The 12,134-nt window shown below is 41.6% G+C and overlaps 1 protein-coding gene across 1 annotated transcript in view; it reads left to right on the forward strand.

Annotated features, from left to right (window-relative positions):
* The window catches only part of LOC103177226 (von Willebrand factor A domain-containing protein 3B), a 53,327-nt gene that overhangs the window by 20,019 nt on the left and 21,174 nt on the right, over positions 1-12,134 (forward strand). Inside the window, exons 14-22 of the mRNA XM_042334596.1 lie at positions 71-169; positions 1,583-1,765; positions 2,816-2,949; positions 3,690-3,907; positions 6,148-6,285; positions 7,171-7,228; positions 7,427-7,583; positions 9,972-10,090; positions 11,774-11,824. Of these exons, the coding sequence (XP_042190530.1) occupies positions 71-169; positions 1,583-1,765; positions 2,816-2,949; positions 3,690-3,907; positions 6,148-6,285; positions 7,171-7,228; positions 7,427-7,583; positions 9,972-10,090; positions 11,774-11,824 (1,157 nt within the window). The remainder of the gene's footprint in view (positions 1-70; positions 170-1,582; positions 1,766-2,815; positions 2,950-3,689; positions 3,908-6,147; positions 6,286-7,170; positions 7,229-7,426; positions 7,584-9,971; positions 10,091-11,773; positions 11,825-12,134) is intronic.

A 12,134-nucleotide genomic window follows, 5' to 3' on the forward strand; every position in this document is an offset into this window, starting at 1 on the left:
TACAGGTTAACCATAAATTGTCTGCATAATTCTGAGGAGTTTGGGTTAAGGTAGATGCTTTGCTTTGTAGGTCGGGGGATCAACAAACACACTGGGAGCCATACGCCTAGCCCTTGCTGACGCTGATACTCAAGCTATCTACCTCCTGACTGATGGAAGACCTGATCAGGTACAGTGCTATATGTAAGAAATATGACACTGTTACAAACTCGGTGTATCAACCGGGCTCAATTGGTAGCATTCTCGCCTCTCAGTCAGAAGGTTGATGGTTCAAGTCCCACATTGGGAATAGTCTGTGATGACTCTTCAATGCAGTGCTGGGCGAACGCTGTATTGTTAGAGGTGCTGTTCTTTGGATGCAATGTTAAACTGAGGTCCTTTTTGGCTGTTCAGGTGGATGTTAAAGATCCTGTGACACTATTCGAAAAGAGAAGCGAGTTGGTCAGGTCAGGTGTCCTGACCAACAATCCTCCAATTAAAATTGATCACTCACAACTATTTGTGGCACTTTCTAGTGTGAAAAATTGGCTCCTGCAGTTGCCTGGAATACAGTCAGTATAGTTTGCGGTGAAATCCTGTAAAGCGCTTTGGGATGTTACAATGACATGATAAGGCGTATATCAAATACATGGATTATTATATTATAATATTAATAATCCTTGTATTTGATATAGCACTTTTCATGTCTTCGAGACATCTCAAAGCGCTTCACAGAATATACTGTAAAGTAAATTGACTGTATATTTGTGGGCGAAACACGGCAGCCAATTGCGCACAGCAGTGTCCAACAAATAGTCATGGATTGAAGTGACCAATTTATTTTATTTTTTTTCTGGAGGGAATATTATCAGGCGTGTGGAGTAAGGAAACTTGCCCAAGGTTTCGCCCTGCCGGGACACTCACTTGCGAGGTGAGTGCTCTAACCACTGAGCTACAGGACTCCACTCATTATCTTCCGTAGCTTATTGATATTTGACCTCCGGAGACTGGCGCATTGGTTACAATAATGGTTGTGTCTTATCTGTTTGAAATCGTGAAGTGCTGTAGCTCAGTAGTTAGAGCACTTGCTTTGCAAGCGAGACACCTGGGCTCAATTCCAGGCAGGGCGAAACCTTGGGCAACTTTCCTTACTCCACACACCTAATAATAATCCCTCCAAAACAAAACAATAATAAATTGGTCATTTTCAATCCATGACTGTCTGTGGGACACTGCTGTGTGTAATTGGCTGCCGCGTTTCGCTCACAAATATACAGTCAATTCACTTTACAGCATATTCTGTGAAGCGCTTTGAGATGTCGAGAAGACGTGAAAAGCGCTATATCAAATGCAAGGATTATTATTATTATAATCATAAGATTGAAAATTCTCCTCTTATTCTAACACTTTTGCTCCAAGTTTCTTGTGATCCGTTAGAGTAGCATTGCAATTAAGGGTTAATTTCACCCACAAAATATACAGTGAATTCATTTTACGGTATATCCCGTGGAGCGCTTTGAGACGTCTCGAAGATGTGATAAGGCGCTATACCTAATGCAAGGATTCTTCTTCTTAATAATGTTGTGTATATCATCCAAAACAGCCTCCAAACAGCATTTTTGCTCAGGTGCAGCTCATCCAACTGGTCCCAATTCACACCATCGCCTTTAACTGCGAGGATGCGGAGGCCAACAGGTTTCTGTATGAGCTCTCCAAGAAGACACGTGGACGCTTCCATTCCTACAACAGTGACGTGAGCGAGTCCAGTGATATTCCGCCGTTTGTGGTAAGAAATCTCCGGTGCGGGAACAAACCATTGTACGGATAGAATCAAACACAAGGCGACTGATGTGTGTGGCTGCTGTTTAGATAAGTGAACCATTTGGCCAATTGAGCCCTGTGCAAGTACAGTGAACGGACAAACAATTCAATCTGTTAAATGGCTCACAAGTATCCAGGTCTTGCTACTTGTATCAGCCTGGTTCAGCTGGTAGCACTCTCACCTCTCATGTCATAAAGTTGTGAGTTCACACCCCACGATGAGACATTGACCTCAAGGTCTAGGCTGTTACTCCAGTCAGTACTGGGGGGGTGTTGCATTACAGGAGGTGCTGCCCTTTGGAGCAGACATTGAACTGAATCCCCATCTGCCTGTTCAGATGGACTTTAAAGGTCCCATGGCACTATTCAAAAAGATAAGGGAGTTTCTCCAGTGTCCTGACCAACAATCCTTCAGATAAAATTGGTCAGTCACTTTATGGCTCTTTGAGAGACACTATGCAAAATTGTCTGTCTTCAAATGCACAGTCACTACACTACACTTCACAGTAAAATCACACCACAGAAGTTTTGATGATGGGATAAGGATATGTCAAGTGCAAGGATTATTATAACTTGAGCATCAGTCAGTAGTGATACTACATCGATACAGGCACTACCTGCCATGAAGGGCGCTATATAAATGCTGTAGTGTGTTGGGTATAAACAAACCCAGCGTCAAACACCCAGTGGGGGCACTTACATTGCTGCTATTGTTTTCCTTATATCTTAATAAATGGGTGTAGAAATTGCTAAATACAATAATTATCATTCACAAGCACAGATACACGGAGGAGAAGGAAGTCTGTTAATCACTTGGATTCTTCATTAATGGAATTAATAAGAAATTATCGCAGTTTAGACTTTAATTGTAACTTGTGGCACTTCATTAAGTCTTTTTTAGTTTAAAATCTCCAGCATCTCCTCCTCCTGCCACAGTGAAGCTGTGATATTTTCTTTCAGAAGTAATTAAGCTTCCATTTCCTTTCATCAATTGCATCCTTTTTCCATTAATCAGAGCGAAGACATCGGTCTTTTGAGAAGCGAAATGGAACAAGGGAGGAATGATTTGGAGAGAGTTGAGAAACTTCATGCAGAATGTGTGCTGCTAGACTGGTACCACAGCAGCAAAGGCAAGGAAGCAAGGAACAGGTTCGTGTATTTCCTAAGCTCTGGTTTTTACAGTCATACACCTATTGGGGAACATTATTATTATTATTATTAAACTGCTGTGCGCAATCGGCTGCTGCGTTTCGCCCACAAAACATCCATTTATTTCACTACAGTATATTTTGTGAAGTGCTTTTAGATGCCTGATGATGGGATGAGGCACTATATCAAATGCAATAATTATTATTATTATGACGTTCATGTTAGTCTTCATCAACACTCACAAAACTATTAAAAGGTTAATTGGTAACACTGTCACCTGTGAGTCAGCAGTTTGTGGGTTCGAGCCCCATGTTGGGACTTTGAACTCACCCAGGCTGATGCTCTGATACTGTACTGGGGGATGTGCTGCATTGCGAGAGGTGCCATGATTTGGTTGAGATGTTATATGTCCTGTGCCATACTCGCAAAGAGTGGTGAGTTTCCCCTGTGTCCCGGCCAACAATCCCTGAGATAAAATTGGCCGCTCACTTGGCTGCTCATGGGATATTATTGTGTGTAAATTGGCTGCCAATTTCGTCAACAAATACACAATCTAACCTTTACAGAAGAAGCATCTCGACAATGTGATAAGCTGCTATATTAAAGGCAAGGATTATTGTCATTGTTATTAATACTTAGCTAACAAAAATGCCACTTCAATGGCTCATAAATTCCATGTTGGCTCCACAATGATTTATAGATATAATCGTCTTTATTTTCTCTTGTTTCCATGTCTACAGTGGGGCTGGCGAAGTTCTGACCAGTTGCCAGCCACGCGCTCAGAGTGCCTCCAGAGCTCAGGTCAAAGCTTTAGATAACAATGTCCACATGAGACCCAGGTCAGCTCTGGATTGGATCTCAGCCACCCACAGGAACCATAGGGACAGGTCCCACACATACAGTCTGAACGACGCCAAAAACTCAAAGCAGCTCCAGAGAAAGAAAGCACTGTATGCAGGTAAGGGAAGCGAGCCGTGTGCTCAGCAGACTCAGTGTTTTGTTGTGTTTGTGTCCATGATAACTTGCTCTGGGACTTTAGCCCTAAAATTGGGAATGTTAATTATCAGTGATCAATAATCCTTGCATTTGCATTTGATATAGCACCTTATCACGTCTTCGAGATGTCTTAAACCACTTGACAGACTTTACTGTAAAGTGAACTGACTGTATATTTTGTGGGGCAGCAGTGTTCACCAACAGTCTTTATTTATTGATTGATTGATTGATTTATTGATTGATATTTTAAAGGGATTGTTACTCATGGAAAAGCGATCCGCCAATCGACTAACAACTGGGTTCCCACTTACTGCTCGGTAAACAGAGGCGTACGGAGTAAGGAAAGTTGCCCAACAGTTTGCTATGCCCAGGAATCGAACCCAGGTCCTCTCGCTTGCGAGGCGAGTGCTCTAACCACTGAGCTACAGGACTCAACAGTAGCTCTATGATCAGCAGACTCACTGCTTTGTTGTGTTTGTGTCTGTAGGAGGGTGTGGCTCGCTCTCGGAAAACAAAACTTGCACAGCGGTTTTAACAATGGAAAGAAAGGTTTAATTTAAAAAGGAAACTCTACCTTTTTACATCCGTGTTCTCCAGACTTCCTTTACTTCCCACTTGTGGAGTCCTGAAACTTAGTGGTTAGATCACTCACTTCACACGTGAGAGGACCTGGGTTTTATTCCCGGGCTGGGAGAAATGTTGAGCAAGTTTCCTTACTCCGCACGCCTCTGTTTACTGAGCAATAATCAGGAACCCGGTTGTTAGTCAATTGGCGGATCGCTTTTCCAGGGGTAATAAGCTCTTAAAAATAATTTGGTCATTCAATCCACGACTGTTTGAGGGGCACTGCTGTGTGCAATTAGCTGCCACACTTTACCCACACAATATACAGTGAATTCACTTTAAAGTCTATTCTGTGAAGCGCTTCGAGAAGTCCAGAAGACGTGACAAGCGCTATATCAAACGCAAGGATTATTATTATTAGTAGTCGTACAAGTATTCAGACTCTCAGCTCATGGCTTTTTCCAAGGGTTTCTTAATAAGAATCCCATTTAGAATTTTTATTTATGTAAATTTATAAAGGTTGATCGGAACATCTGTGCTGCATTGAGATGTTAAACCAAGGTCCCGTCTGCCTGTCTGGGTGGATGTTAAAGATCCCATGGCACTATTTGAAGAGATAAAGGAATATCTCACTGTGTTCCAGCAACTACTCCCCAAATAAAATTGATCATGACTGTTTATGAGACATTGCTGTGTGCAAATTGGCTATCACATTCACCCAATATACACACAGTCACACTTTACACAATATCCCGTGAAGCACTTGCGATGTTTGATGACGTGAGAAGATGTTACATCAAATGCGAGCATTTTTTTATAAATTTTGACTATTTGTTCGAAACATAATGAATGAACAAAATATGTTCTCTCTGTGACTTTACATTGAAAGTGTCCAGTTCCTATATAGTTAATTGCATAAACGAAAAACGTAGTTTTAGTAATTTTTACTTTTTAAAAAAATATTATTATTAGGATGGAAATATTTAACGTTTCACAAATTCTTATCCTATTTTCAGTCCCGCCGTGATCTGGACCTAACCCCACCCCCCCCCCACATTTCTGCGAACTCCCTTACTGACCCAGCTCTCTGCTCAGCGAAACTGACCTACTTCATGTCCCCCGCTGTATCTGTCCCACCATCGGAGGGCAAGCTTTCAGCCATTCTGACCCTGTTCTCTGGAACTCCTTCCCGGAGTCCTTTGCCTTGCCCTCTCCCTCCCCATTTGTAAAGCCTGCCTAAAGTCCTACCTAGTTGATTGTGTTTCCCCTTATCTTTATCCCCTCCCCTCCCTCTCTTCAGCTCTGCCCATCCCTTCTCCCCCAAATCTAAGGCCCCAGTTACCTGTGTGAAGCTCTTTCAGATTCAACAGCATTGAAGGGCGCTATATAAATGCAAGTTGTTGCTGTTATTGTTGACATGTCCTCCCCACACGAAAGTTTCTACATGAATGTAAATTACATTGCGTTGTATTGTGTTGTACAATAAACACAAAAGGATCAGTATATTTTTCATTAGTTTGCTTCAAAAGCTCAGAACATAGATGGTCTCAGAGGCTCAAAATTTCTTGATTCTTTGAGATCCTTGGACATGTTACAGAGACAGAGACAGTATAACGACTGATTTGTTCCTACTTACAGCTCACACTAAGACCAGTCTACTCCGCACTTTGAGTCATGCCAGTAAAATTGGTGAGAACCTAACGGGCAGGTGGATGCTTCCGGAAAACAAGGAGATGTTTCTGGATAACTATAGGAAGGAATTGCAAGTGCTGAACGGTGAGTTAAACAAGTAGGATTTTCTGGTACGTTACTAGTTGGGGGAATAGACTAGTAAAATGCTTTCGGATGTTTATTTCTGCAGTTGAATACAATACAATATAAATTTCCAATTAGACAGCGCCATTCACATCAGGAGGACATCCCAAGACACTTAACAATCCTGGCTTGGCATCCAAGCTGGGGTGGCAGCCAAGGGGGGTGGAGAGGGGAAAGATCACCAAAGGCAGAGTCAAAGCAGTAGGTCTTGAGATGAACCTTGAAAGAGGGAGGGAGGGTGCGAGTTGGAAGGACTATAGAGACCAAATTGTGCAAGAGAGCTGAAACTTCTCCAGCTGTTAATTTCGTAGCAGTTTGCCGGATAGTAATGCAAATTCTGGGGTCCCCGAGCCTTGGCTGTTGCCAGCCTGCGCCTGAAATTCTCTAGAATTAGACAAGCAGGGTGCATCCCTCCAGGGGGAGAGTGTGCACATTCCGTTTCAGACACAGGGAAATTTCCACAAGTAGGTGGGATACGTGTGGAGTCCAGTAACTTAGTGGTTAGAGCACTCGTCTCGCAAACGAGAGGACCTAGGTTTGATTCCTGGGCGGGGCGAAACCATGGCAAGTTTCCTCACTCCACGTGCCTCTGTTTACCTAGCAGTAAGTAGGAACCCAATTGATTAGCGGATCACTTTCTGTGGGTAATAATCTCTTTTAAAACAATGTGTTTACTCAATGTGTGTAGAATTGGCTGCAGTGGTTCTCTCACAAAATACACAGTAGGTTCAGTTTACAGTACACTCTGTGAAGCACTTTGACATGTCTCAATGAAATTATAAATACAAGAATTAATATTATTATATTATAAAACACAGATGCTTGTTTCATTTGTTTTCTTTAAAGCCTTCAGTTTGCCGGAGAGCAAAACTTCCGAAACAAAGGCAAAACGTCACACTAAAAGGTAAGAACAAGTTGCTTAAACAATTACACTTGTAACTTAGCGTAAGACCTTTCATCTGGGACAAACATCTCAACGATGCTTCACGATTATTATTGTTAATTATTGTTAATTATTTTCCAAACTGATGAACTGATTCTGAACTTGTGTTGAACTTTCTGTGGTGTTAATCTCATGAGCGCTCTGTCTTCGTACTCACAGCTCTTTAGATGTTTCTTCGGCTCGCTGGCTCAAGACAAACAGCCTAGTTGCCAAGAGACTTACCATAATGGATGCACTGGCACCCACTGCCATTCAACAAACAGCAACGTACGTCCCAATCTTGGATAAACACGTTATTTCCAAGGTGTTCGATGAGGTGAGAATTCCGGTGCTGCTTCCAAATCTATGGAAATTCCTAAACTAGAGAAGACAATTGGCATTGATTAAAATGGATACTAAAAGGAGCATATAAATTGTTTTATGTCCCCGTCCTTGCAAATAAGAGGACCCGAGCTCGATTCCTGGGCAGGACAAAACCTTAAGGAAGGTTCCTTCCTCCACACTCCTCTGTTTAGCGAGCAGTAAATAGAAACCTGGTTATTAATCGATTGGTGGATCGCTTTCCAGGGTGGATAATTCCTTCAGAAATAATATAAATTTTTTTAAAAAATTGTTAATCTGGTCACTCAATCCACGACTGTTTGTGGGACGCTGCTGTGAGCAATTGGCTGCCGCGTTTTGCCCACAAAATATACAGTCAATTCACTTTCAGTATATTCTGCCTATAACAGTACCAAGTTGTTTTTTAAATGAGTCCTAGTGTCCTGGCCTCTACCACCTTTCCTGGCAACCTGTTCCAGTCATCGATTATCCTCGGAGTAAAGAAAAACTTCCCGATATCGGTCCTGAAATTGCCCTTTGCAACTCTAAACCTATGTCCTCCTGTTCTGCTGTCTTGCTGCATCCTAAAATGTTGTTCTGTGTTTTTAAATCCCATTTAAAATTTCATACACCTGTATGAGGTCCCCTAAGTTGTCTTCTCGTAAGACTAAATAATAATTCCTCAGCCATGCAATAGGTTCTCAGTTCTACAGTTTTACCAGAGAGGGGCAGTGTGACTGCATTTGCTCAGGATTTTATCGCACCCGCTTACAGTAAAATTTCAGCTCTATTCCTTTTTGTTTTTAGTAGATGTTTTACCTCTGTGAAAACATATGTTCTTCACTTATAAAATGCAGCTTTTTAAAATATTAATGCAAAGATGACAGAAATGTTGCATTTCTGATCCCAGCACGATTTTAACAAGAATCTATAATTCTCTCCCAATTAAGATACTTTGGGGAGACGGTTGGGCTTTGAAGATTATAGAGCTCTTTCTATTAAAATAAACTGTGCCATTGTGGTTTAAATGAAATAAGTTATGAAACGACAGTGTCAAAAATGATCTTAATTTGATATTTGGCCAGATTGTCTCTATATTCTGAACTGTAACAATTCATGCATTTAGTATAGCAACTTTCGTGGCGAGTGGATGTCCTAAAGCGCTTCACGGGGTTGACTGTGAAGTGGAGTGACTGCATGTTTTGTACGCAAACTAGAAATGTGCATTAGAACAATATGATACCAGCTTTGAGTTGTCTGGAAACCTGTATTAACGTAGCCACAAATATAAGTTATTTGTCATAATCTGTGTCCTCCACCTGAACTGTCCTCCCAAACCCTGACTGATCATTCCAATGTCCATTGTGGTTCACTCTCATCTGATTGCATTGTGTATCCAATGTAGTGAAGATGTCATTGAAAGTGTCACGAGACGATGATGTCTTTGCACATGTGATGTGATAGTGGCATCACCCAAGTCCTGTGTGGATGTCATTGTACATGTGATGTGATAATTTCATTGTCCCAGTGAAGCAATCTAAATCCATGCCATTAAATTGCCCTCTACCTGAATGATGGCAGTGGTACAAACATAATAATAATAATCCTTGCATTTGATATAGCGCCTTCTCACATCTTCGCGACGTTTCAAAACGCTTCTCAGAATATACTGTAAAGTGAATTGACTGTATATTTTGTGGGTGAAACATAACATGATTGATGGCTTCAGGGTCGGGTGGGAATAGACGCTGGGGAAACGAAGCCTTTTTTAATGTACTATCTGAGTTTGTGAGCTTGGGTATTCTCAATTATTTGTGACATGTCCATGTGCTTTAGGCTACATTCCTTCAGGCGTGGATAATCAATGGATAGGTGGGAATTGCCAAGTTAGAGTTCTGCCTGTGTTTTGGGGTTGCTGTAAGAAAACCAACTCTATCTCTAAAGATGCGACATGATAGAGCAGGTTACCAAAGCAACTCTTCATTAACAGGGTGAGCAATCAATGACATTAGGTGTGTGTGGATTGACATATTTCTCTGAGTGAGTGCCAAGTTACCCCAGGGAAATGATCTGAATCCACCGTGTGATGAGCATGCACCGATTAGCAAAAGTGGCACATGCACAGCTCGATCGACGGCTACAGTATTTTTCTGTACTTCCAGTCTGGTCCGACCCCCAAATACGCAGAGCTCCCTGAAAGAAAAGAACTCGGGTCACATTATTTCAACGTTATTGTTTTAAAAAATGAGGAACACCCCAAAAAAAAAATGATGATGTTGAGGTAATGAAAACTGACCTTTTTAATCTTTTTTTAAATGAAGAAAATGTCGGTGGTTTTCATTCAGTTTAGATAATTTTGATGCTAACTTGTGTTTAAACCCAGGTGTTACCTTTAGCTCACGTTGGCAACAGCAAGTCGCAGATCACACTGGTCAATCCGTTGGCTGTGAACCTTGACAGCTACAAGGAAAGACTCCTCCAAGCCATTCAGACCTACAATAAGTGAGTGGACACGAGTAAAACCTGATGGATTTAAATACATGTTCCAGCAGCTCGCATTTGTACTTCTCTCGAATAATTCTCACATAGGAATAAACAAAAAAAGTAATTTGCCAGATGCAACTCAGCCTGTCAGCTCTGCCATCTTCTGTAGCATTGGTTAGAGCACTTGACTCGGAGGGGAGAGGACCTAGGTTCGATTCTCAGGCAGGGTGAAACGTTAGGTAAGTTTCCTTATTCCCAAAGCCTCTGTTTACCAATCAGTAAGTAGGAGCTCGGTTGCTAGTCGACTGGCGGATTGCTTTTCGGGGGTAATAATCCCTTCAAAAAAAAAGAAATAATAATAAATTGGTCACTTTAATCCACCACTGTTTGTGGTTCACTGGTGTGCGCAAATGGCTGCCTCTTTTCGCCCACAAAATATAGCCAATTCACTTTACACTACATTCTGTGAAGCGCTTTGAGATGTCTCGAAGATGTGATAAGGCCTATCTCAAGGATTATTATTATATTAGACTTGTGAGGTCAAACCTTCAGTGTGTAGCAAAAGAAATTCGAGGCAATTGCATTGCACAGCTTTAAAAAAGGGTTTCAAGGGTTGTGGAGTTCTGGGCGGTTTACAGCTTGCGTAGGGAGGAGCTGGGCTGTACACTAGGAGAGCATTTGAGTAGCGACTCAAGAACATGGGATGGTGTTGTACGTGTCTGATAATTCATCTCCAGTACAAACGAGCAGTGTTTTAGAGGTTGGGAATTTCAAGCATTGGCTGTTTGTAGGAATGTGTGAAAATATTCGAGCAGATGAGCTGGAATCTATGGCCTGAATTATTGTAAGCGTTGCAGAGAAGTTTAATGAGTTGCCTGAGGACACGTTGGACTAAAAACAGTAAATCCTGTAACCACACGGGACCTCAGCCTGCCAAGCAACAGAACGAGAAATTCAGGTCACTGCCTATAGCTTCTGTTGAAGTGTCTCATCATACATTTTAAATGAACCTGGAACTTAAATGTGCAATTCATCACGGTTATTGATGATTACCCGTGATCTAATGCCTTTCTTCAAGCCAACTGATATAGTTTCAGCTTCATTAAAATAATAACATTAATAATATAATAATAATGCTCCTTGCATTTGATATAGCGTTTTATCGCGTAGTTGAGACATCTCAAAGTGCTTCACACGATATGATAATGATAATCCTTGCATTTGATACAGCACCTTATCGCGTCTTCGAGACGTCTCAAAGCACTTCACAAAATATATTGTAAAGTGAATTGACTGTATATTTTGTGGGCTAAACGTGGCAGCTAATTGCGCACAGCAGTGTCCCACAACCAGTCGTGGATTGAGTGACCAAATTATTATTTTTTAAAAAATATTTTGAAGGGGTTATTACCCCCAGTAAAGCGATCCACTAATGGACCAACAACTGGGTTCCTACTTACTGCTGGGTAAACAGAGAGTTTGCGGAGTAAGGAAACTTACCTAAGGTTTTGCCCTGCTCGGGAATCAAATCCAGCTCTTCTCACTTGCGAGGCAAGTGCTTTATCCTCTACGTGACAAGAATCCACAGGATTAATTCTGTAACACTGTAATAATTACTTTATTATTGAGACACTGATGTCCAGCACTGACAATACGAATGTTAACATTTGTTTTTTTTTCTATTTTTTCTTCTTCTGCAAGGCGTCTTAATCTAATTGTGTGGAGAGCATTGTCGCAAGACGAGCAAGATAAGTATGTAACATCAATCATTGCAAAGTGAACATTTAGAACCATAGATCTTTTCGGCACAACACAGAAGAAGTCCATCGTGTCTGTGCTGACTCTTTGAAAAAGCAAACCATTTGGTGTCCCCACCCAACCCCCTCCTCTCCCCATACCTCTGCAAATTGTGGAGTCCTGTAGCTCAGTGGTTAGAGCACTCGCTTCGCAAGTGAGAGACCTGAGTTCAATCCCAGGCAGAGGGCGAAACCTTGGGCAAGTTTCCTTACTCCACACAGAGCCTAATAATAATCCTCCAAAACCAAAAACAATAATAAATTGG

Source organism: Callorhinchus milii, unplaced genomic scaffold, assembly GCF_018977255.1.
Source record: "Callorhinchus milii isolate IMCB2004 unplaced genomic scaffold, IMCB_Cmil_1.0 Scaffold4, whole genome shotgun sequence".
NCBI classification, from domain to species: Eukaryota; Metazoa; Chordata; class Chondrichthyes; order Chimaeriformes; family Callorhinchidae; genus Callorhinchus; species Callorhinchus milii.